The 22,782-nt window shown below is 38.8% G+C and overlaps 1 protein-coding gene across 2 annotated transcripts in view; it reads right to left on the reverse strand.

The window, feature by feature from the left end:
• Positions 1-452: 452 nt before the first annotated feature.
• Positions 453-22,782, reverse strand: part of lhfpl3 (LHFPL tetraspan subfamily member 3) — a 157,003-nt gene continuing 134,673 nt past the window's right edge. The window contains exons 3-4 of one of the 2 annotated variants that reach the window (XM_052033997.1): positions 8,469-8,494; positions 453-2,847 (exon numbers count right to left, since the gene is read on the reverse strand). In XM_052033997.1, the coding sequence (XP_051889957.1) occupies positions 8,478-8,494 (17 nt within the window). In that variant the 3' untranslated portion in view covers positions 453-2,847; positions 8,469-8,477. Of the gene's footprint in view, positions 2,893-8,468; positions 8,495-22,782 lie in introns of both variants that reach the window. The other variant, XM_052033996.1, reaches the window with a different exon arrangement.

The following is a 22,782-nucleotide window of genomic DNA, read 5'->3' on the forward strand; positions in this document are numbered from 1 at the left end:
CCTTTTATGACTGAGGTTTAGCTGAACTTGAGGTTGAGGGGAAACCTTCCTGTTGTAATCTGTTCCATGTCTACAGCAAAGAGAAAATTCTGGATGTGAAAGGAGGGCAACTCAGATTGGTAGTGGATAATGCCAGTAGGTCAAAACATCTGTTTAGATGCTTGACAACTAGATATAGTAGAAGGACCACCTTCTTGAGACTCTGAAATTTGAACCCAATTGTAACCTGGAAGCCTCTGGGAGAGGCACTGCCCTATATCCCTTTTTGAAATCTGAGAGGTGGTTAGGAGAACGTGAGTGTAGAAACACATGTACAATCACTAATCTCTTCCCCCATACATAAAGATTCAAAGAAACTATGAAGTAATATGGCAGCCACAATTTCATCCACAACATTCCTTTACTTTTCAACATAAAACACTGAAAAACAGACATTCAGCAAAGAACAGTACAGTTCAAGGTTTTAGCAGTAGATATTTCCCACACTTTTTAAAAAAAACATGCACAATTTTGACTGCTAATTGTTAAATATACTTTAAAATTTTTAATTACCCATTTGCAAAAGTGATATTTGAAGCTGATAAATGTGGCATAGTCCACTACTCACTTCTGCATTATTAATTCAAATTGTGTAATAAATTGTTCACCTGATCTCCAGAATACAAAATATGATGTGTACTTTAAGAACTTGCAGGTCAGTGTCACATTCTGGAAACTTGTATTTCAATACTATTCAAGAATTATCTGAAATTTGACCATTCAGCTTTTGGAATGAACATAATCTTGAATGTTTATTACTGACAATGACACTTTATTTAAAAAAAACTTATTTTTGGGCAATGGTCTTAAGAGGGAATTGGATATGAAGAAGCAACTTGGTTGAGCTGAGTGGGAAAACATTTGACTAGTGGTAGATTAGATGAAAGTTTTTTGATTTGGGAGAAATAGTTCTAAAATGCCTTATTAACAATCATTCAGATAATAATGAAAATCCAAGGTTTGTTACAAATTATGTCATTTACCTTTACAGCCTCAGTGTCAGTAATTGCTGTGATGGCAAAATGGGTATGAAGACCACTTAATTAGGATACAATATTCATGCTTCAACAAAATTTTATTTGATCTCTTCCAAAGAGATCCACAATGATGCCGGTATTAAGTGAGTATATGATGTGGAGCGCTCTGGCAGAAAATTGGGCATGGGTTCTAGTTCTTGATGCCATGAACAGAAAATTTCTTGTGATCAAGATTTCTACAACATGTGATCAAGATTTCTACAACATGTATAAGAGCAGTTTGACATATTACACCAGGACAAAACAGCAACATTGTTTTATAACTGTCACTGTAAAGGTATACAGGTAAACAGCACATACACAACCTATAGTTTTGAAACAGTAAAGATAGGCAAATGTTATGGAACAAAGATTGACAGGTTAAGAATCTGTCCCAACAAGCAAAAGTCTTTGTTATCTAAAGCTTGTGGTCATTGAAGTTTGCAACATTGTGCATCTCTAGTATTCTGTATTGCTGAACAGAAGTTTTCATATAATCAATTTCTTTTCCACATTTCTCTGGTCCTGCTTGCCATCATATGGAAGGATATGAGCAAGTTCTTGCGGTGCTGATTGCCATTGAACAGCTGGAAGCACAATTTTCAGGCTCTACAATGTGTATCTATCAGTTCCTCCCATGACTGACTTATACATTTTAACCCTAATGTTTTTAAACTATTGTAGACAACCCTATAAAGTAGTTATTGTTTGTAGCTTGCTTTTGTTGGATTGAATAATGTCTTGGGGGAAGATGCAGACTAACTTAACCATGTTGGTGTTTGGTGGGTGGGGGGGGGCAGGGAAGAGAGGGGGAAGAAATGAACAATTTTAGTGTTGTTCACATGTAATTGGTTCTCCAGACTTTCTTCTGTCCTTGATATGGTATATCAACACTTTGTACTGCTACTTTGATTTGTACTTTGCCTTAATTTTAACTATTGAACTAGTGAGTCTAGCATAATATTGATTAGATGAATTTTCTTAAAGGGGCTGAAATTTGGCTGTAGTATTAAGGCTGGCATTAAAACTATCTTAGAAATAATTAAAGGGTGATCATTACAAATTATGTATTGTAATAACAAAGCTTACACAGATGCTTAACTTCTAAAATACCCTTAATTACAGTGAGTAACTTGAACAAACAGCCACTTTAATGTTTTCAGTTGAATAAGTTGTAATATTTGTCAAAAGATGTCACGTCTAGTAATATACATTTTCACAATACATTGAGGTAGGCTGATCTCTAAATTGGTGTTTTTTTTAAAAGCAAAAATCAAGAATAAGACAAACAACCAGAGACCAATATTAGAGTTCAATATAGTTACAGAAACAGTGACAAATCAAGATATGCAACTACCTTGTATAATATACTGACATGTAAAATACATTCTTTGTGATGTTAGAAGCCATTGGGTTGCCAACAAAGAGACAATGAAGTTAATCTTCTGACAATTGTGACAACTATACAAAATCCAATCGCTGGAAAGAAAAGCAAAAACCTAGATTTCAAACCTTCACCTGTTGACTTTGCTGTACATATACAAAATATTCACAGCACAGCTCAACTGTTCATCTAAGAGAATTAACCTCAGGAGGTAGGCATGTATTCTCTTCTGGAAGGAAGTTTCTCTGCAATATCTAGACTTACTCAAAACAAAGTAAATGTGATCTCTTGTGGCATTCAAGTTGATAGTACATTTGCAAATCCACAGTTCATGGCTTGAATTTGTAACAGTTTACTCCATGTTTTGCCAGTTTGCAGGAATAGTTGACAGATCTTCGGTAGAGCTTCCTTTTTAATTTGGTGTGGATAAAATAAGCAGTTACTGTTAATTGCCTGAAGTTAGCACAAAAAAAAGACTGATCATTATGTATGAACAACAAGCAGTTCAAGATGTACATGTAGCAGTCGATCACTTCAGTTAAAGTTTATAGTATTATTGGGTTTGGGAATCAAAGACATACAATCAAAATACACTTGCGCAATTAGAACTAGTTTGGAAACAAGGATCCTGTATTCCCATGGTTTTATCCACCTTTGGTTTAGGAAACAGTAATTTAACAATTCAGTGTAGAAACTAGATGTAGATAAGGTATTGCATTCTTAAAGGCTTTTTTAAAATTGTAGAAATTTAAACTTTTATTATGCTACTACCTTGTTCTGTGCTGAGCTTAAAGATATTGGGCTAAATCATGTTATTCAACCTGCTGCCTGGACTCTAGGACAGAGAATTATCTTTGCAGATCTATGAAAAGGCTCACATCTTCCACATTTGTATTCCATCAGCCATGTCCTTGCTCATACATTTGACCTGTTCAGATCTCCAAATCATATTGGCATTCTCCTTTTAGTGCACAGTGTCACACAGCTTTATATCATCAGAACATTACAGTTCTGTGCTTTGAAGTATGGAAACTAAATATTTCACTTTAAATGTCAATTCTCTAATCATTACTTTGTCATAAGTTGTCATTTAACCACCTGGAGCTGAAGGCTTATTTATTTTGTTAAAGGCCTTTTTACAAAAGAATTTGCAGACCCTATATAGCAGCAACTTTGCAAAGTGCTGGGAAGGGCAGCAGTGTAAAGCTGGTACTAGACCATTTGGTGTATATACTTGCTATTAAAATTGAGGTGCATTTAAAAAGCATAGTGAATTTTATTCAAGATGCAACTTGTGCCATACCTGGCACTGCTTTTCATAAATAAGAATGAAGAAATGTTCCTTTTTCTCAAGGGCATTTCTTCAACTACTGAGCATGTTGTTTGACCACAAAGCTGAAACAGACATGTTTAAGAATAAAATTCAGGAATCCATTACAAATGTTAACTTTTTTAAAATGGAACATTGAGGAATGACTGAAGGTTCTAAATACAGATCAGATGATGGCAAATATTGCAATATCTATTTAAAAACTTGTTTCCTAAGGATGGAGGTTAAATTTTACTTCCAATGCTGAGCTAAACTTGTCATGGTCTATAAATGTCTTTCACTTTTGAGATCTTTGAATAACTACAGATATTTATACAAATGAACTTGTTTTGAATCTACAATAAAAAAAATCAATTTTGCAGTATTGCATTTTGTCTTTTTTTTAAAGTGGGAGCAGGGAAAAGACTAACATTTTAATATTTCACAACCTTCAATGTCACAAACTGCTTTGTAGCCCATGGAATATAGTCAGTAATGTCATGTAGAAAAAGTGGCAGCCAATTTTGCAAGTATTAAGCCCCCACAAAAAGCAATGCATTGACCAGGTAGTTTACTAATTTCATTTCCTAATCATAAACATACAAGATGAATTTACTATGTAATATACAAAGTGTCCAAATGGTTATGGAAGTAAAGTAACCATTCTCCTTTTGCAATGTAGATAAAACTCACTTGTTTTCTTTCCCTTCTGTCTCCAATTTTTTAAAAATATTACCTTACGTGATAGGATGTATACATTCCTTGCTGCCCTGTCCATCCCTCCTTATCTAAGTTGTTTGTTTTTTCAGTTCTGATAAGTCATTGAACAGAATCACAGACTTTATTTCTCTCCCCACTAATGCTGTGTACTTCCAGCATTTGTTTTTTTTATATATATAGTTGAATCATACGAATGCTTTGTTAAAACAGGAAAAAAAGAAAACCAACCCTGATCAACCTAGCTGCTGGGTTTGGATATAAAGTTGGTCCCACCCCAATTGACAGTCTAAGCATTTGAAAGGAAGACTGGGATATGAATGGGGAGAGCCAATTTGCAAGCTAGTCAAGTAATAATCTGATCCTAATCAAATCCTACCTTGCAGATAACCATACACCAGACCCCTCTATTGTCTTCGATTCTTAGATATATTCTGTATCACAGGCAGGACCCACCAGATGTATATAGGTGGGAGGGGATAGCTCTGTTTCATACCACCAGATTAAACGAGCAAGAAAACCTGATTTCATAATCTACAGTTCTTCCCTTACCCTGAGCTGATGTTAACAAGAGTTGGAAGAGATATTGAAAGTAAGAAGGGCATTATCCATGTCCATTAAAAATGATAAAATCATGAAGGATATAGCCACTACTCTGGATCTGTGGAAGTTGTGTGCATAAACCTATTTAATCTTGCCCCTTCAATCAATCTACCTATTACAGTTACATGTGTTTGTGATAGCACATGTAGAAGTGCCCACAGCACAGTCCTTATGGAGATGGTGCTGACAAGGCAAAGACTTCCTCCATTATGAACCACCACAATTGTGGGATAACTTGGAGTACATGTGACAGCTGCAAACTGCAGCCCTAAGATATAGCAATCATACACACTGATGCAATGTGTATGTGGGCATGGTAGGAGTAGTACCAGCATATCTAAAAATAAGGTGCTAAGCTGCAGAAATGAAATGCTAAGCAATCCACAACTAATTGGATCAAAACTTCAGTCTGACTATCACTAGTCATAAATATATGTGGCTGAACAAAATTGGAGATGAGGGTCTGAAGACATCCTTAATGATGATGGTAAGATCCAGCACAATCTTCAGCCAGAAGGGTTGCATGTATTTCTGCTTTCTCCCAAGATCTCCACTGACACAGAAACCAATTTGATTCACTCCAGCTGATAAAGCAAAGGCTTTTGAAGCAGCCAACATCCCAGCTGTAGCGTTGAAGAACTGCCCCAGAACCAGCTGTGCCTCTAGCCAAGCTACTGCAGTATTGTTACAATCTGGTATTTATCTGACAATATAGAAAATTATCTAGTTACATCCTCTTCACAGTTATTGTCAATCAGCAGCAAAGTAAGGGAAAGTGTCATTAACAATACTGTCTAACAGCACTTCCTCTCCACTAACCTATTCATTGCCCAATTGGGTTTCATCAGGACTGTTTGGCTCTAGACCTTAATCATTGCCTTGGTCCAAGTGTGGCTGAAAGAGCTAAATTCCAGAGGTGAAAGTGACTGCTCTTGGCATCAAGGCACACTGGTATGGCCTGAAAGCAATAGGCAACAAGGGGAAACTATTCCAATACCAGAAAGAAAATTCTAGAAATAGGCACCATTTGTGAAGAAAACATTAATGTTTTATGTTGATGTTTCATCAGATGACCTGTCTGTTTAAAGGTCAAAAGCATTGACCTGAAATATAAACTGTTTCTCTCTACAGACAGTGCTTGATCTGCGGAGTACTTCCACCGTTTTCATACAGTTTTTTTTTTGCTTTTTGAAAACATTTCAATGGTTGGAATCGTATCTCGCATTAAGGAGAACAATTGTGTTTGCTAGAGTTCAATCATTCACTGCAGAGGTCCCTTGGGGCAGTGGCCTTGGCATAACCAACATCAGGTTACTTCATCAATGACCTTCCTTCCATAATGGAAGACATGGGGATACGTGCAATCATTGGTATAATGTATAATTTCATTCACAACTCCTCAAAATGAAGAGTTTCTGTCTACAAGCAGCAAAATTGAAACAAAATCTAGCCATGGATTTGTAAGTAGCACAGAACATTCACATCACATCCACATCACATCACAAGCACTGGGCAAAGACCACCATACCCACACAGATATTCAAATTTCCAGTGCCAAATCTCCCACCATCAACCTCCTTCAAGTGACCATTCACCAGAAACTTAATTGGATCAGCCACAAGTGTTGTGGCTACAAGAGCAGGTCAGGCATTGGATATATTATGGCAATCAACTATTCCTAACATGCTATTGCCTTTCCGCAAACCACCAGGTACATGTAATAAGTATGAAGTGTTCATCTATTTACCTGGATGAGCACAGTTATGATAACACTGAAGAAGCTTGACTTCATACAGGGAAAAGCAACCAATTTGACTGCCACCTTATTCACAATGCAAAACATTCATTCCCTCCCCTACTAGCTGACGCTGGCTGCAGTATATACCATCTGTAAAATGAACTTTATGTACTTGGCAAGGCTACCCCGACAGCACCTCCCAAATCTACAAACTCTACCACCAAGAAGAATGAGGATGGCAGATGCACAAGAGTATACTCATTATGCACCAGCCTGACTTGAATATATAATCACTACATTCCTACATCATTCCTAGATCCTAGAATTTTCTACCCAACAGGATTGAGAGAGTAATTTCACTAGAGGGCTGCAGTGGTTTAGGAAGATGTCTTTCCATCACCTTCAAGAACAATTAAGAACAGGAGATAAATGCTGACCTCACCAGAGATGCTCAAATCGCAAAAAAAATTAATAAAAATGGTAATGATCTTGTCTCTGCTGCAAAGTCAGGGATTTAAGACCCTCTCTAGAAATTTGAGCATGAAATCTGAGCCATCTGTAGGCAAGATATTAATCTGAAATCCAGTCTGCCATATCTGGATGCAGTAGATCCAACATTAAAATTTGAATTTGTCTAGGCCAACATTTTATCCCTCAAACACATAAACCCGGGTTCAAAGCCAGGTTACTCCACATCTATAGCATATGAGCAGTAACTTCAATCACCGCATCTCAAGAAGGCTATCCTAGCTTTAGTAGGGATGCAGTGTAAATTTGTCCAAAATGATTTATGGACTCCCAAGGGGTAACGTACAAGATTACAAATACATTGCATTACGTAGAGTTTAAACATTATAGAATGGTTTGTTTGAAAATTTCAAGTTATTAAGGACAGTGCAAAATTAGAACCTGGCTTTCAGGACTGGAGCTGGGAATCGCTTCTGCATACAATGTATTGTCATTTGGAATGCCAGTAAACAATAACTGATGCTCAATGGATTGTTTATATTTTTTATAACTATAGAAGGATATGGGAAAAAAGTAAGGGGTATAATGGGTTAGGTGAGTGCTGGTGTTTTGCCTTTGGACCCTGCAGACCCCAGATCATCCAGTGGGTCTTGACAACCCCAGGCCACTGCTGCTACTGTTGTGGAATGCTAAACTTAACGAAGTTAAAGTGGCTAAAGTGTTATCTTGGAGAGAGAAATGGAGTCAAGGTGACAAGCTGAATATTTCCAGCATTTTCTGTTTCACATTTCAAACACCTACAGTAGACTACATTTGTACATTTGCAGAGGTCTGTTCACTTATGTCTTTGCTGAATCCTAGGGATGTGAATTATGCTTGTCAGGAAGATGCTAAACTTGAGTGTCATACAGAGATGCCATACCTAAATTTACATTTTTTTTAAATTCTAGGACAAATTAGCCTACACACAACCTTAAGTTTTCTGGCAGAACCAATTATTGTCCAGGAAATTTCAGACATCCCAGTACTGTACCAAAATAGATCTTTGCACTTGCAATTAATCTATTCATGGTAAACCAGGTATACAGACTGTCATTCAGACTGAAATAAATCAAATGGATAACATGCAAAATAGTGCACTGTTTACTTCTAACTGAAACTAAACCTGCAGAGTCATAATTACAAAATACATACCTTACTTTCTTAAGCATTTCCATCATCTGCAAAACAAAGAGATATAAAATGTTAATTATTTCCTACCAACAAATTTGACCTGAATTTTGTGGTTATCAGCACATGAATAGCACTTGCCATTCATGACTCTTACAGAAACCTCCTGTAAACTTTAAGTCAGTAACATTGTCATTGATAGTCCAAAACAACAGTGATTCAAGGATGTGGACAGATGGAACAACAAACCATCTTAATCAATAGGACTGAAAAATCTTTTGAAGTATACTATTAAAGGATGTAGTGAATTTGAATTTTAAATGCAAAACATCTTCTTTAAAAAATACATTCTTTGAGAAGAAGAATTATCAATGATATCCTGTTCAATAATTATTCTTTAATCAGCATCAAGGAAACAGATTACCGACCATTATCACAAGATCACAAGATAAGGGAGCAGAAGCAGGCCATTCGGCCCATCGAGTCTGCTCCAAGGAAAAGGGAAAAAGAAATGGGGTGGGAAAAAAAGAGAGAGAAAAAAAAAAACTATTCTAATCCCATTTGCCAGCCTTATCCCCATATCCCTTGATACCCTGACTATTTAGATATCTGTCTATCTCCTCCTTGAACACCCCCACTGATCTGGCCTCCACTGCTGTGCGTGGCAAGGAGTTCCACAATTTCACCACCCTCTGGGTAAAGAAACTTCTCCTCATCTCTGTCTTGAAACTGTACCCTCTAATTCTAAGATTGTGCCCTCTGGTCCTGGACACGCCCACCAAGGGAAACAGCCTAGCCACATCTACTCTATCCTTACCTGTCAACATTTTAAATGTCGCTACGAGGTCCCCTCTCATCCTTCTGTACTCCAGCGAGTACAGTCCAAGAGCCGACAAACGCTCATCGTACTTAAGCCCTTTCATTCCTGGAATCATTCTCGTAAATCTCCTCTGAACCCTCTCCAACGTCAGCACATCCTTCCTAAGATGCGGGGCCCAAAACTGCGCACAGTATTCCAAATGAGGCCTCACTAGCGCCCCGTAGAGCCTCATCAACACTTCCTTACTTTTATACACTATACCTCTCGAGATGAATGCCAACATAGCATTCGCTTTCTTAACCACCGATCCAACCTGGTGGTTAACTTTTAAGGTATCTTGTATAAGTACCCCCAAGTCCCTTTGTACTACCGCACTATCAATCTTCTCTCCTTCTAGATAATAATCTACCCGCTTATTTCTACTTCCAAAGTGTACAACTGCACATTTCTCAACATTGAATCTCATCTGCCATTTTCTTGCCCATTCTCCTAAACTGTCTAGGTCCCTCTGCATTCTTTCTATTTCCTCTATGCTCCCTACTCCTCCACTTATCTTGGTGTCATCCGCAAACTTAGCCACACAACCATTTATTCCATCATCCAAATCATTGATGTACAAGGTAAAAAGGAGAGGCCCCAACACCGACCCTTGCGGCACACCACTAGTAACCGGTAACCAACCAGAACGAGATCCTTTTATTTCCACCCTTTGCTTCCTGCCAACCAGCCAATTCTCCACCCATTTTGCTACCCTGCCCATAATTCCATGACCTCTCATCTTATTAATCAGTCTCTTGTGAGGCACCTTATCAAAGGCCTTTTGAAAGTCTAAATACACAACATCTACCGCCTCTCCCTTATCCACCCTACCTGTGATTTCTTCAAAAAACTCCAATAGGTTGGTCAGACAGGACCTCCCCTTCACAAAACCATGTTGACTAGGTCCTATCTTGCCTTGCGCCTCTAGGTATTCGGTAACCTCCTCCTTGAGGATAGACTCCAATAATTTTCCCACCACTGACGTCAGACTAATAGGTCTGTAATTGCCTTTGTGCTGCCTCCCACCTTTCTTATATAACGGAACTACATTCGCTACCCTCCAGTCCTCCGGAACCATGCCAGAATCTATCGATTCCTGAAAAATAATCGCCAACGCCTCCGCTATCTCCACAGCCACCTCCTTCAGAACCCGGGGATGCACCTCATCCGGTCCGGGAGACTTATCAGCCTTAAGCCCCTTTAGTTTTCCAAGCACCTTCTCCCTATTAATCTCAATTGAACTCAGCTCCAATTCGTGAGACTCCTGACTAATGGGCACATTGCTTATGTCCTCCACGGTGAAGACCGATGCAAAATATTCATTCAATTCCCTTGCCATCTCACTATCATCCATTATAATACCTCCTGCACCGTTATCAATTGGTCCTATGTCAACCCGTGTCTCTCTTTTATTCCTTATGTATTTAAAAAAACTCTTAGAATCCTTCCGAATGTTGTCCGCCAGCTTCCTTTCGTAACTCATCTTTGCTTTCCTAATGACCTTCTTAGTTTCTCTCTGCAGATTTTTAAAATCGTTCCAATCTTCTGTTTTCCCACTAATTTTTGCTACTTTGTACGCCGCCCCTTTTGCTTTTATTTTATCCTTCACCTCCCTCGTTATCCACATCTGTGCCTTTTTTCCATTCAAAACCTTCTTTTTTCTTGGAATATATCTGTCCTGCATTGTCCTTATTTCCTGTAGAAATTTCTTCCATTTTTCCTCTGCCGTCCCTCCAGCTAACTTACTCCTCCAATCAATTTGGGCCAACTCATCTCTCATACCTTTGTAATTTCCCTTATTCCACTGAAATATCGATACACCAGTTATCAGCTTCTCCTTCTCAAACTTGAAACTAAACTCAATCATATTGTGATCACTTGTTCCCAGTGGTTCCTTTACCTTTAGTTCCCTAATCACCTCGGGTTCACTACACAGCACCCAATCCAAAACAGCCGATCCCCTGGTGGGCTCCTCAATAAGTTGCTCCAGAAAAACATCCCTTAGACATTCCACAAACTCACTCTCCTGAGTACTACCGCCTTGCTGCATTTCCCAGTCCACCTTCATGTTAAAATCCCCCATAATTATCTTCACATTGTCACTCTGACATGCTTTTTCTATCTCAATCTGCAACTTATGGTCCACTTCCTGACTGCTGTTCGGGGGCCTATATATGACTGCTATTATTGTTCTTTTACCCTTGCTATTTCTCAGCTCCACCCATAAGGATTCCACCTCCTCTGACCCAATGTCCTTCCTTTCTATTGATTTTATATCGCTACTAACCATCATGGCCACACCTCCCCCTCTGCCTACCCTCCTATCCTTCCTATATACTGTATACCCCTTGACATTCAGTTCCCAATCACATCCATCATGAAGCCACGACTCAGTGATTGCAACGATGTCATATTTATTAACCTGTAGTTGTGCCACTAGGTCATCTACTTTATTCCTGATGCTACGTGCATTTAAATATAGTATGTTTAGACTGGTATCTGCTATTGATTTTATTGTACCTCTATTGATCAGCAGATTATCCTGACTTTCTACCTGTCCATCCTTCTTACTATCTTCGCTACCTACTATCTTAGACATGTTCGTGTAGACCTCATCCCCTATCCTAACATTCGGTATCCGAACATCCTCATCCCCGATCCTAACATTCTGTATCCTAACATCCGGATTTGTTGTACTTCTATTATTCAGTAAATTATCCTGACTTATCACCTGCCTGTCATTCTTGCCATCCTCAATGGATTCGTTATAACATTACTACTTATCCCAAGACTGACTGCATAATTTATTGTTAAGTGTTTATGGATAACTTAAGAACACATTGGTTGCTATGTTAATGCAAGGATTTCTATTTTGAAATAAATGTAAATTTTTGCTTTTTAAATTTTCCAACAAAGAAAGAATTTCAAGCCTCAAGCTGAGTAAGTGCCTGGGAGATCAACACTAAACATATTGTTAAAAATAAGCTTGCATTAAACCCCAACTCTGGCAGGTTTAGTGAATAAGTACTGCAACTTCATGTACTTGCATGGATTTCATTCAAAAATGTAATAAGTGCAGGAGAGATTAGACAGCAATTTCCTGATTTCTGCATTTAACTGCTTATGTGACACCAGAGTTGCAGTGAATGCTGGCAGCCCAATTGTTCCAGTTACAAAATTCAAGCCATTACTTTTCTCTAAATATTGTTATGAATTTGTGTCTATTATAGATACGTTGTCAGTCACTCCCATTCATCTTATATCACAACTTTTCTGTGAGTTGGTTTGTACTGCTCTATGGTTATGCTGGATCCCAGTAGCATTTCATTTGTGCATTTCCTCAGTATCTCCAAGGTCAACTTTTTGAGTTAACACAGGAGGAGATAAGTTTGATTTAAGATGAAATGCATGAGGTTGCAAGTATGACCAGATTTATTTGTTCAATTAATACAACTTATAATTTCAGCAATAATAGAAATGAAACAACATGAAACAACCACCCCTAATTCTGGTAGTCAGACTTGGTTCACTTTAGTCGAATAACTTTGCTCCCCTGTATCCTGTCATATTAACCACCTTCAAACCTTCTTTACTTCACTTAACCACCTTCACTGAATCTGATGGTTCAGTGGGTTTCTCTCTGTCAATCCATTTCCAGATACCCAACTTCCTTCTTGTATCTCCCAAGTTATAAATCTGCCTGTAGCATCAAGTTTTAATCAAAACTGGTCACTAGCTCCACCAAGTCCCCTCCAAAGCAATATAATCTACAGTGTTCAAATGAAAGTTGGTGTTGCTCCATCTTACTTAGTAATGTTTGCATGTCATGACCCAGCTTCAAGTTGGCTGTTTTTATGAAGTTTCTTCTTTCTTCTAATATTCTGAGCTTGATCAAACCTAAATTCTGGCCTTCATCTAGCAAGATACTTGAATCTGATGGTTCAGTGGGTTTCTCTCAGTCAATGCATTGTGGGTACCTATTCAACTTTCCTGCCACTCAAACTACTCATCTGCTAGCAGGAACCTTAGAAGGAATATTCACTATTTGGCTTGTCAGACTGTTATTTAGCTAACAAGTTGTCACACTACTTACCACTTCATGAATATACTGTGCTGCTAAGATTGGTAGCACGATGGTTTCATTATTGGACTAGAAATCCAGAGACCTGGAGGCAGGTGGGAAGATTTAAAAGCTTTTAATTTTATATTATTGAACTAATTAACTACTAGGTTACCTTAAAAAGCCATCTGGTTTACTAATGTCTGATAGTGGAGGGAATCTGCCATTATTGCCTAGTCTGCCTGCGATTGAATCTTAATGGTCCTCTGAAATAAGATAATAAACTGCCAGACCATAATGGCCTGAATCTTCCCTGATCAATAAGCCAACCGAGCTTACCAGTCCCCTATTCACGAAGTCTTCTCATGGAGCAGGACCCTGCAAGCAACCTTTTACCAGGAAGCTGATTCCCAGCTGTTGGGCAGGGCTCAGTACTGTGCGAGTAAGGTCTTTCAATCAAAGCTGCAAGCCCTACCTACAGTTGCTTTATAAGCTGGTAAAGTCCCATCACCAAACTTATTGGCTGTCAAGGAGATTCAAACATTCAGCTAATAAAAATATTGAAACATATTTTAAACTTAAATATTGATTCCTAATTAAAATCAACACAACTTAACAAAGGAATTAGCTTGTTTCCATATTTCCTCATGACAAAGAAACTGCCCATTGAGTCTATACCAGCTCATAGAGCAATCACATTTCCCCCATTAGTTTTCCTGTGACCAATTCTCCCCAAATTCCCATCAGCTCCTCCCATATTCTACCAGCCACCTACACCTGGAGCAATTTACAGTGGCCAATGGAGGAAACCCATGGAGATACAGCGAGAACTTCACACAGTCAGCACCGTAGGTCAGGATTGAACTCATGTCGCTGGAGCTGAGAGGTAGCTGCATCACTGTGCTGCCCTATTTGCCCTTCTGTCTCTCTATCTAGTTTTTGCCATTAGGTTTGGGCTGGGCCAGATTTCCAGAAGTCTGCTTTCCACTGTGAGACTCCCACTGAGGCAACAGGAGTTGCAGTTGACCTATTAGTGGCAATCAGCTGAATGAAAGTTTGGGACTTCGGCTTTTGCTTAGAAGTCCTGAACTTCTGTGGTTACAAAGATAAAAGCTGGCAATTGGGTAGAGCCTGATTTATTTTAAGTAAAAGATCTGAGTCACAGATTAAAAGTCTAATGATGACCATGAAAACCATTCTCAATTGTTGTAAAGATCCATCTGGTTCACTAATGTCTACAAATGTTCACTAGGTTCAACTAAGTGCTGGCTCAGCCTGTGAAGCTCACATTCCTTGGATGAATATATATATTATATATAAATGTACAGTCAAAATGGTGTTTCCCTGAGCATCCTCAACATTGATCCCCAACTTCATATTCTCATGCCATCAACCCAGATATGGACAAGGATACCTTTTTCCGGTCACCTACACTCATTCAGTTAATAGTGGTCCTTCATGGTGAAGAACAATTGGAAGAAGCACTGAGTAGCAAAGGTAAGCAAGATAGCCTGAATTGTGTTTGTTTGGAGGGTGGGACTCCTCACAAGTCTCTCATCAAGTGTATATGGCTCAGTAGCACATGCACTGACCAACCTGAATGGGCCACTTACCAAAAGTTAAAAAAACAAATAAAACTTCACTTGACTTCATCTTCACTAACCCACCTAACACAGCTCCATATTTCCACAACTATTTACAGAAGTTTTTACCTCACAATCCTCCCTTCATGCTCATGAACTCACCATCATATTGTGCAGCATTATTAGTATGTTAATTTAGTGTGTGCACAGCAAGCTCCCACAAATAGCAATGTAATAATGTTATTGAGGGATAAATATTGGTCATACTACTCTGCATTCCTGTCTATCTACAATAGTTTTTCATCCTCTTGCTAATCAAGAATCTATCCATCCCTGCTTTAAAAATATTCAAATATTCTGCTTCCATTACTCTTTAAGAAAAAGAGTTCCAAAGGTTCATGGCCCTCTAGGAGAAAGAGAATCACAATCTCTGTTTTAAATGGACAACCCCTTATTATTAAACAGTGGACCCTAGTTCCAGATTCCTCCACAAGAAGAAACATCCTCTCCACATTCACCCTATCAAGGACACTCAGGATCTTATGTATTTCAATCGTGTCTCCTCTGACTGGAGTAAATTCTAGTAAAAACAAACCTAGCCTGTCTAATTTTTCTTCAAAAGACAATCCACCCATTCCAATTATCAGTCTCATAAACCCTTTTCTGAACTGCTTCCAATGTATTAATATCCTCCCCCAAATAAGAAAGTATACCAGCTTTTTTTATACTCATGAATGGAATTTCATTCTAGGACCTCTTGCTTCAGATCTAAGAGTGCTATCAATTAAGCCAAGTGATCAATCAATAGTTCTTCTATCTTACCACATCAGATCATGAATGATGGTAGACAATTAAATAGCTAATGGGAAATGGAAGGTCCATGAAGGCAGAATTCAACACGTGCACAAAGACAAGATTGAAACATCATCAACTATCTCCAGTTACAGGTGGAGTCCATTGCCCAAGTTATAAAGAAATGGCTAAGAGCACAGAATGAAACAAAGGTCAGAGCCCCCAGCAACATCTTGAGTGTATTGCTAAAGACTCATGCTCCAAAAACCAGCTGTATCACTAGCTAAGCTTTTCAGTACTACAACGATATTGTCATGAAGTACAATGTGTAAAATTGCCCAAGTACATCTTGTCTACAAAAAGGACAAATCCAATCTGGCCAATCACTGCACCATCGGTTTAAATCATAAACAAAGGAATGGACGGTGCATTTCCCAATAACCTCTTCAACGATGCTCTGTTTTGACCACTTGGCTTTCGACAAAGGAGCTGAATTTCACAGGTAAGGCATTGACATCATAGCAGAATTGAGTGTGATACCAAAGTTCCCTCGTAAAATTGATATAGAAAGGAATAAATTAGAAACATTTCCTCTGGCTGAGCTCATAGGTAGTATAAAGGAAAATGACTATAATTTGTGGAAGCCAACTATCCCAGCCTCAAGTCACGACTGCAAGGTTTCCTGAAGTCTATGTACCCGACCATATCTTTTCATCAATGCCCTTTATCATAAGGTCTGAAGTATGCATCTTTTCTGGTGGTTAGAGTGTTAAATTGTATTTGTAACTTCTCAGATAATGAAAGCATTTATATCAACATGTAGCATGACTTGGGTAACTTTATGGGAAGAGCTGTTATTTGGCAAGTAACATTTATTCCAAACAAGTGCCAGTCATTGATAATCTCCAAATCAAAAGAGTCTGATAACCTCCCCTCTAAAAACCCTCATAACAGTGAGAATATATTTTTAAAAAATTACATTTGCTTAGAAGAGTGCACCTCCAGCAAAAAAATCACTGAGCTCAACAACATCCAGGATGAAACACCCACTAGTTAGGCACCCAATCCTTCTCCTAAATATATAGTCCCTTCACTAACAAAAAATTGCCGAAGTATGTATCTCTACAAGATACATTTCACCAGAGTTTCTTCAATTGCACCTCCCATATTAGCAACCTGCATCACTGAAAAGGACATACACCAGCGACATGCAGGTGTGTGCTTTCACTTCAAGGTTTACCTTGTCGCAACATTGTAGGATTAGAAAACTATTGCTGTTCCTTCATTGTCACTAGGTCAGAATTCTGGGGCTCCCTACTTAACAGCTCTGAGAGCATCTTCAGAAAATCTGCAACAGTTCAAGAAGGCTGCTCATCACCACCATCTCAAAAGGCAACTCTGGAGGGGCATGCTGGGTTTCTCCGCGGCACTCAAATCCCATGAGAAAAGAATAAAAAATGTCTTTTGTGGCCTTGCATGTTATGGTAATATTCATTACAAAATATCATAACTCAAGTGACTCTCAACTTGTTAAATTGTAAATTAAAATAGTTTAATCCAATCTCTGAGTGGTAAGGCCAGTCTTCCTTTAGTGCTGGATCATTCAACAAGGTAACTGCTCTCTGCTTCCTCCCACTCCTAAGATCAGAATCCATATTTGGTTAGCCTTTTATAATGTAATATGTTCATTTCTGAATTGCCCAATAATTGTAATAAGTGCTGATAGATCCAAATAGTCTCAACCTTACCATGAGTTGCCACTTTATTTTTTTTAAACATGCTCTGCTGTGGACTGCCCATGCAATCTAACAATAGAGCTCCACCTTCCTCAGGTTCCCAGCATGTACACTGAGGAACCCTCGTCAAGTTCAATGGGGACTGTAGAGCCGTGGGGAAAACCGATGAAGAGGCGTCACTCCTTTTTAATTATTTATTTAATTCAATGTTTTAATACTTTAAAAGTATTTTAATTAATTTTATTTTTCAGTTCATCTTAACTAAGTTCATTTTGCATAGCCTTTAAATGTCTCAATATCAGAGACATTCAGGAACACAAAGTCAATAACAGTTTTTTTGACAGCAAGCAAAGCTGGATTTCAGTTTTGTCAGCTGTCAAAGCTGTTAAGAGTTTAGAAGGCAGGGTCTCAGATATGCTGTTTGAGATGATGCCAGAGTCCTGGATACTATGGGTCAGCAAGATAAGTCGTCCACATCCAGATTAGTTAAGTTTGGCATAAGGTGACTGTGGGTGGAGATGGCAAGTGGGGATTTATGCTGGCAAAATCTGGACCAATAAAATGAATACAAGGCATCTGTTCTCTGTTCTGTTCCTCCTTCCCTGCTAAGACTAAAATCTATGTGTGAACCTATGGGTAGCTGTGAACCTGGAATTTGCCTTCTATGATGCAATACATCTACTTTAGAATGTGCTTTTCTGATATGCTTTCCCATTATTGCTTTTTAAATAAATGCATTAAATCTCATGAAAGATGCAGGTAACAGATAATGGAAGATGCAACATACTATTCAAAGGCAAAACAGTTTTTCCAGAGTCTTGACCATAATTTCTCCCTCAGCACTTTCAGACCAAAAATACCTATACACTCATGACTGTGTGGCCAGATTCTGCTCTAACTCCATTTACAAGTTTGCAGATGATACCACCATTGTAGGCCGTATCTCAAACAGCGATGAGTCAGAGTACAGGAAGGAGATAGAGAGCTTAGTGAAACGGTGTCATGACAACAACCTTTCCCTCAATGTCAACAAAAGAGCTGGTCATTGACTTCAGGAAAGGGGGCGGTATACATGCACCTGTCTGCATCAATGGTGCTGAGGTCGAGAGGGTTGAGAGCTTCAAGTTCCTGGGTGTGAACATCACCAACAGCCTGTCCTGGTCAAATCATGTAGATGCCACGGCCAAGAAAGCTCACCAGCGCCTCTACTTCCTCAGGAGGCTAAAGAAATTTGGTTTGTCCCCTTTGACTCTCACCAACTTTTACCGATGCACCATAGAAAGCATCCTATCTGGATGCATCATGGCTTGGTACAGCAAGTGCTCTGTCCAGAACCGCAAGAAGCTGCAGAGAGTTGCGGACACAGCCCAGCGCATCACGGACACCAGCCTCCCCTCCTTGGACTCTGTCTTTACTTCTCGTTGTCTTGGTGTAGCAGCCAGCATAATCAAAGACCCCACCCACCTGGGACATTCTCTCTTCTCTCCTCTTCCATTGGGTAGGAGATACAAGAGCCTGAGGGAACATACCACCAGACTCAAGGACAGCTTCTATCCCACTGTGATAAGACTATTGAATGGTTCCCTTATACAATGAGGTGGACTATGACCTCACGATCTATCTCCTTGTGACCTTGCACCTTATTGCACTGCACTCTCTCTGTAGCTGTGACACTTTACTCTGTACTGTTATTGTTTTTACCTGTACTACTTCAATGCACTCTGTACTAACTCAATGTAACTGCACTGTGTAATGAATTGACCTGTACGATCGGTTTGTAAGACAAGCTTTTCACTGTACCTCAGTACAAGTGACAATAATAAACCAATACCAATATCTAGTCATCTATTTCAAATGAATGCTGGATGTTGCTTTGTGTCTACTGGCTGCCACCTCAGCTGATATTACTACACTAATTATCCTTCAAATATGCTTTATTGGCTCTGAAATGCTTTGGGATATCCCAAGGACAAAGAAAATGCTCCAATCGAAGTTACTCATCTTTACTGAAATAAATTGAGATGCAGTTTTTGATAATTACCAGAAGATGGCATCGTCTTCCATTTTAAAATCGTCCTTAAGCAAAATAAATCATTCAATGTGAAAAGATCGACACTAAACAAATTGCAAGAATTTTAGTAACCTTCACATTAAACAATTGTGTAAAAACAAGCTAAGCAAGTTCATATTTAAGCATCTATTCAATTCAAGAATCTAAATTTCATGTCATACATGAACAAAATAATTATTTCTGTTGGTAGCAAAATATGATTTCCATTTGTTAACATGGACCAGTGATAAGGATTTTATCTCATCTGTACATTTCGATATAGATTTCCCTTTAATAGCTTTGCTTTAATATGTTGGACTGAATCAGAAAAGAGACAGAGAAAGACACAAAAGGTTAGGAAATATGCTTTAAAATCCAGATTCTTTCACAGGAATGGAAGGAGGTTCAAGTAGAGTATAGGCACCAGTTCTGATCAGTTGGACTGAATAATCTGTTGCTTTCCTGCATATTCTATATAAAGAGTGAAAATCAATTAAATTATTGCATCGATCAATTTGCAGCTTGACTTTATAACACATGGCTGTTAACCAGAAGCAGAGAACAAGGTGAAAGATATATTTAGCTTGGTAATCTCAGCAAACAAAATTAGCAAGGCATAAGATTTTCAACAAATGAAAATGATAAATTGTAGATCATCTGAGAAACATGCATTCCTGAAAGAACCCATGTAGTACACTGAAACAGGAACATCAGAAAAAATCTCATTTATATTCAGTTAGATGTTATCCACAATCCCCCATTCTTGATTCTGCCTCATTTAAACTCCCATGCATTTGACAACAGTGAATAATTTAAGGTATGGTGACACAGCAGTTAAATTATCAGACTATTAATCCAGAGATTTGAGATCCGATCCCCCCTATTGCAGATTTGGAATTTAAATTCAGTGAGTAACCTGGAATTTGGGAGGGTAAGTGGGAACACCAACTAGTCATAGCAATGACAACCATAAAAACTACCAGAATGTCACTAAATCCACTTTAGGAGAGGAAATCTGCTATCCTCCTTCTATCTGGTCTGCATGTGACTCCAGACCCACTCCACATGGTTGACTCTTAAATTCTCTTGATACATGACTACTTGTGTGCTTAAAAAGAACAGCTACACTAGACAGAGCTAAGCAATCTCACAAAAGGTGAGATCAAAACCCTATACTGTTACCATATCTAGACAATTAAACAGCTAACAAGAAGAGGAGGCTCCAAGAACATCCCCATCTTCAACAATGGCAAGGCCCACCACGTGAGTGTTTTAAAAAAAGACTGAAGCATTCACAACCACACTCAGCCAGAGGTATTGAATAGATGATCCATCTTGGCTTCCTTCCGAGATCCCCATCATAACAGAGTCTAACATTAGTGGGTGGGAAATTATTGGGGAAAAAATATCTGCACTTGGAGCTACAGGGATTAATCAAGGATACACAGCATGGATTTGTTAACTGGAGATCCTGTATGACCAAATTCAAGTATTTAAAAGAGGTAACTGTCAATGTGGGTAGTGCAGTTGATACGGTCTACATTGACTTCTGCAAGGCCATTGACAAGGTCCCACATGATAGAAGCCACAAGATCTAGTGCAATTTGACCTCCCAAGATGCAACACCTCACACTTGTTCAGATTAAACTTCATTTGCCATTACTCCACCCAATTTTCTAACTGAACTCTACATATCCCGCTAAATCCTTTGCCAACCTTTCTTGTTATCCACAACTCCACCAACTTCCATGTCATCTGCAAACTTCCTAATCAGCCCACCTAGATTTTCATTCAATATCATTAATATATATTATAAACAGAGGCCCCAGCACTGCTCTGTGACAAACACCACTGTTACAGACCTCCAGTCAGAAAAACATCTCTCTACCACTTCACTCTTTCTTCTATGGCCAAACTAATTTTGGATCCAAAAGGAATGGTAGGACCCTAGGAACAGAGGGGCCTTGGTGTACACGTCCAAGGATTTCCTGAAGCCAGCAGCACAGGTAGTTACAAAGTTACAAAGGTATACAGGATTCTTATATTCGTTAACTAAGCAACAGAATATAAGAGCAAGAAGGTCATGGTAAAATAATGTACAACATTAGTCACACCACAGCTTGAATACTGTGTGCAGTTCTGTTTGCCACATTAAAGGAAGAATGTGATTGTACTAAAGAGGGTACATTCACCATAATGCTGCTTGGGATAGAAAGTTTCAGCTATGAAGTGAGACTGGATAGCTTGGGTTGATTTTCCTTCAAGCAGAAAAGGCTGAGAAGAATCTGACACAGGTATACAAAATCATGGCGTGGAAGGCTACGGCTTGATTGTTGGAAAATGGGATTAGCCTACACAGGGACTTGATGGCCAGCAGGGACATGGTGAGCCAAAGGGCCTGCTTCTGTGCTGTATGACTCTTTCTATGATGCTGTGACACAAACCAGTCTCTAGCCAATTCTATCAACTCTGTGTGACGTCAAGAAACAGCAGGAAGCAGTCGATACAGCATAGGCTATGAGATCAGGAAACACCTCATCTCAGCCTCATTGGACTTCATTGGCTGTTCTTTGCAATCCTGAGAAAATGAAACAACCTGTACAAGTGGAAGTTTGTTTTAACGTAATTAATGGAATTAAGTCAGGGTGCAAAAGAAATAATGATCAAGGAAATAGGATCAGTGAGTGACAGCAGAAGACACATCTACTAGTTACATGGATTGCTCAAAGGCTATCAACCAAGAGAAATGCACATTCTCACTCCCAGCAAACTTTGTAGTCTGGTCCTGTAGTAAATAATGACATCTCTTTCAATCTACGTGAACAGCCTTGAGTAGGTTGCCATCCATGTCCATACTACAATAAGAGCGCACATAATTTTTAAGTTATTTGTCCAGGATTATCTGGAAATGACAAGCCTTCTGTAATAACCACTTCTTTATCTATTAGGTTTGCCTTACCTGGAGAAGATTTTCCAGTGGTGCTCAAAGCAGACACTGACCTGGACAGAGCTTCTGAACAGTTCAGAGTTTTTTGATCATAAATCTCACAAAAGCTTTGACAACCAGTCAAGGGTCAGCCCCAGCATTGAAAGGTGTCAAACTGCTTGCCGTTCACAAACGTTCAAAACTTTAAATGGTAGATGCCATTACAAAGAAAAGACGATCAAAAAGTCAAATTGGAACACTTTTTAAGAAAAAACTCAAGAACAATTTAAAACACTTGGGCTCATCACTTGAGTCCAAATGTGCAGCACTGT

This window comes from Pristis pectinata, chromosome 19 (genome assembly GCF_009764475.1).
Source record: "Pristis pectinata isolate sPriPec2 chromosome 19, sPriPec2.1.pri, whole genome shotgun sequence".
Taxonomy (NCBI): domain Eukaryota; kingdom Metazoa; phylum Chordata; class Chondrichthyes; order Rhinopristiformes; family Pristidae; genus Pristis; species Pristis pectinata.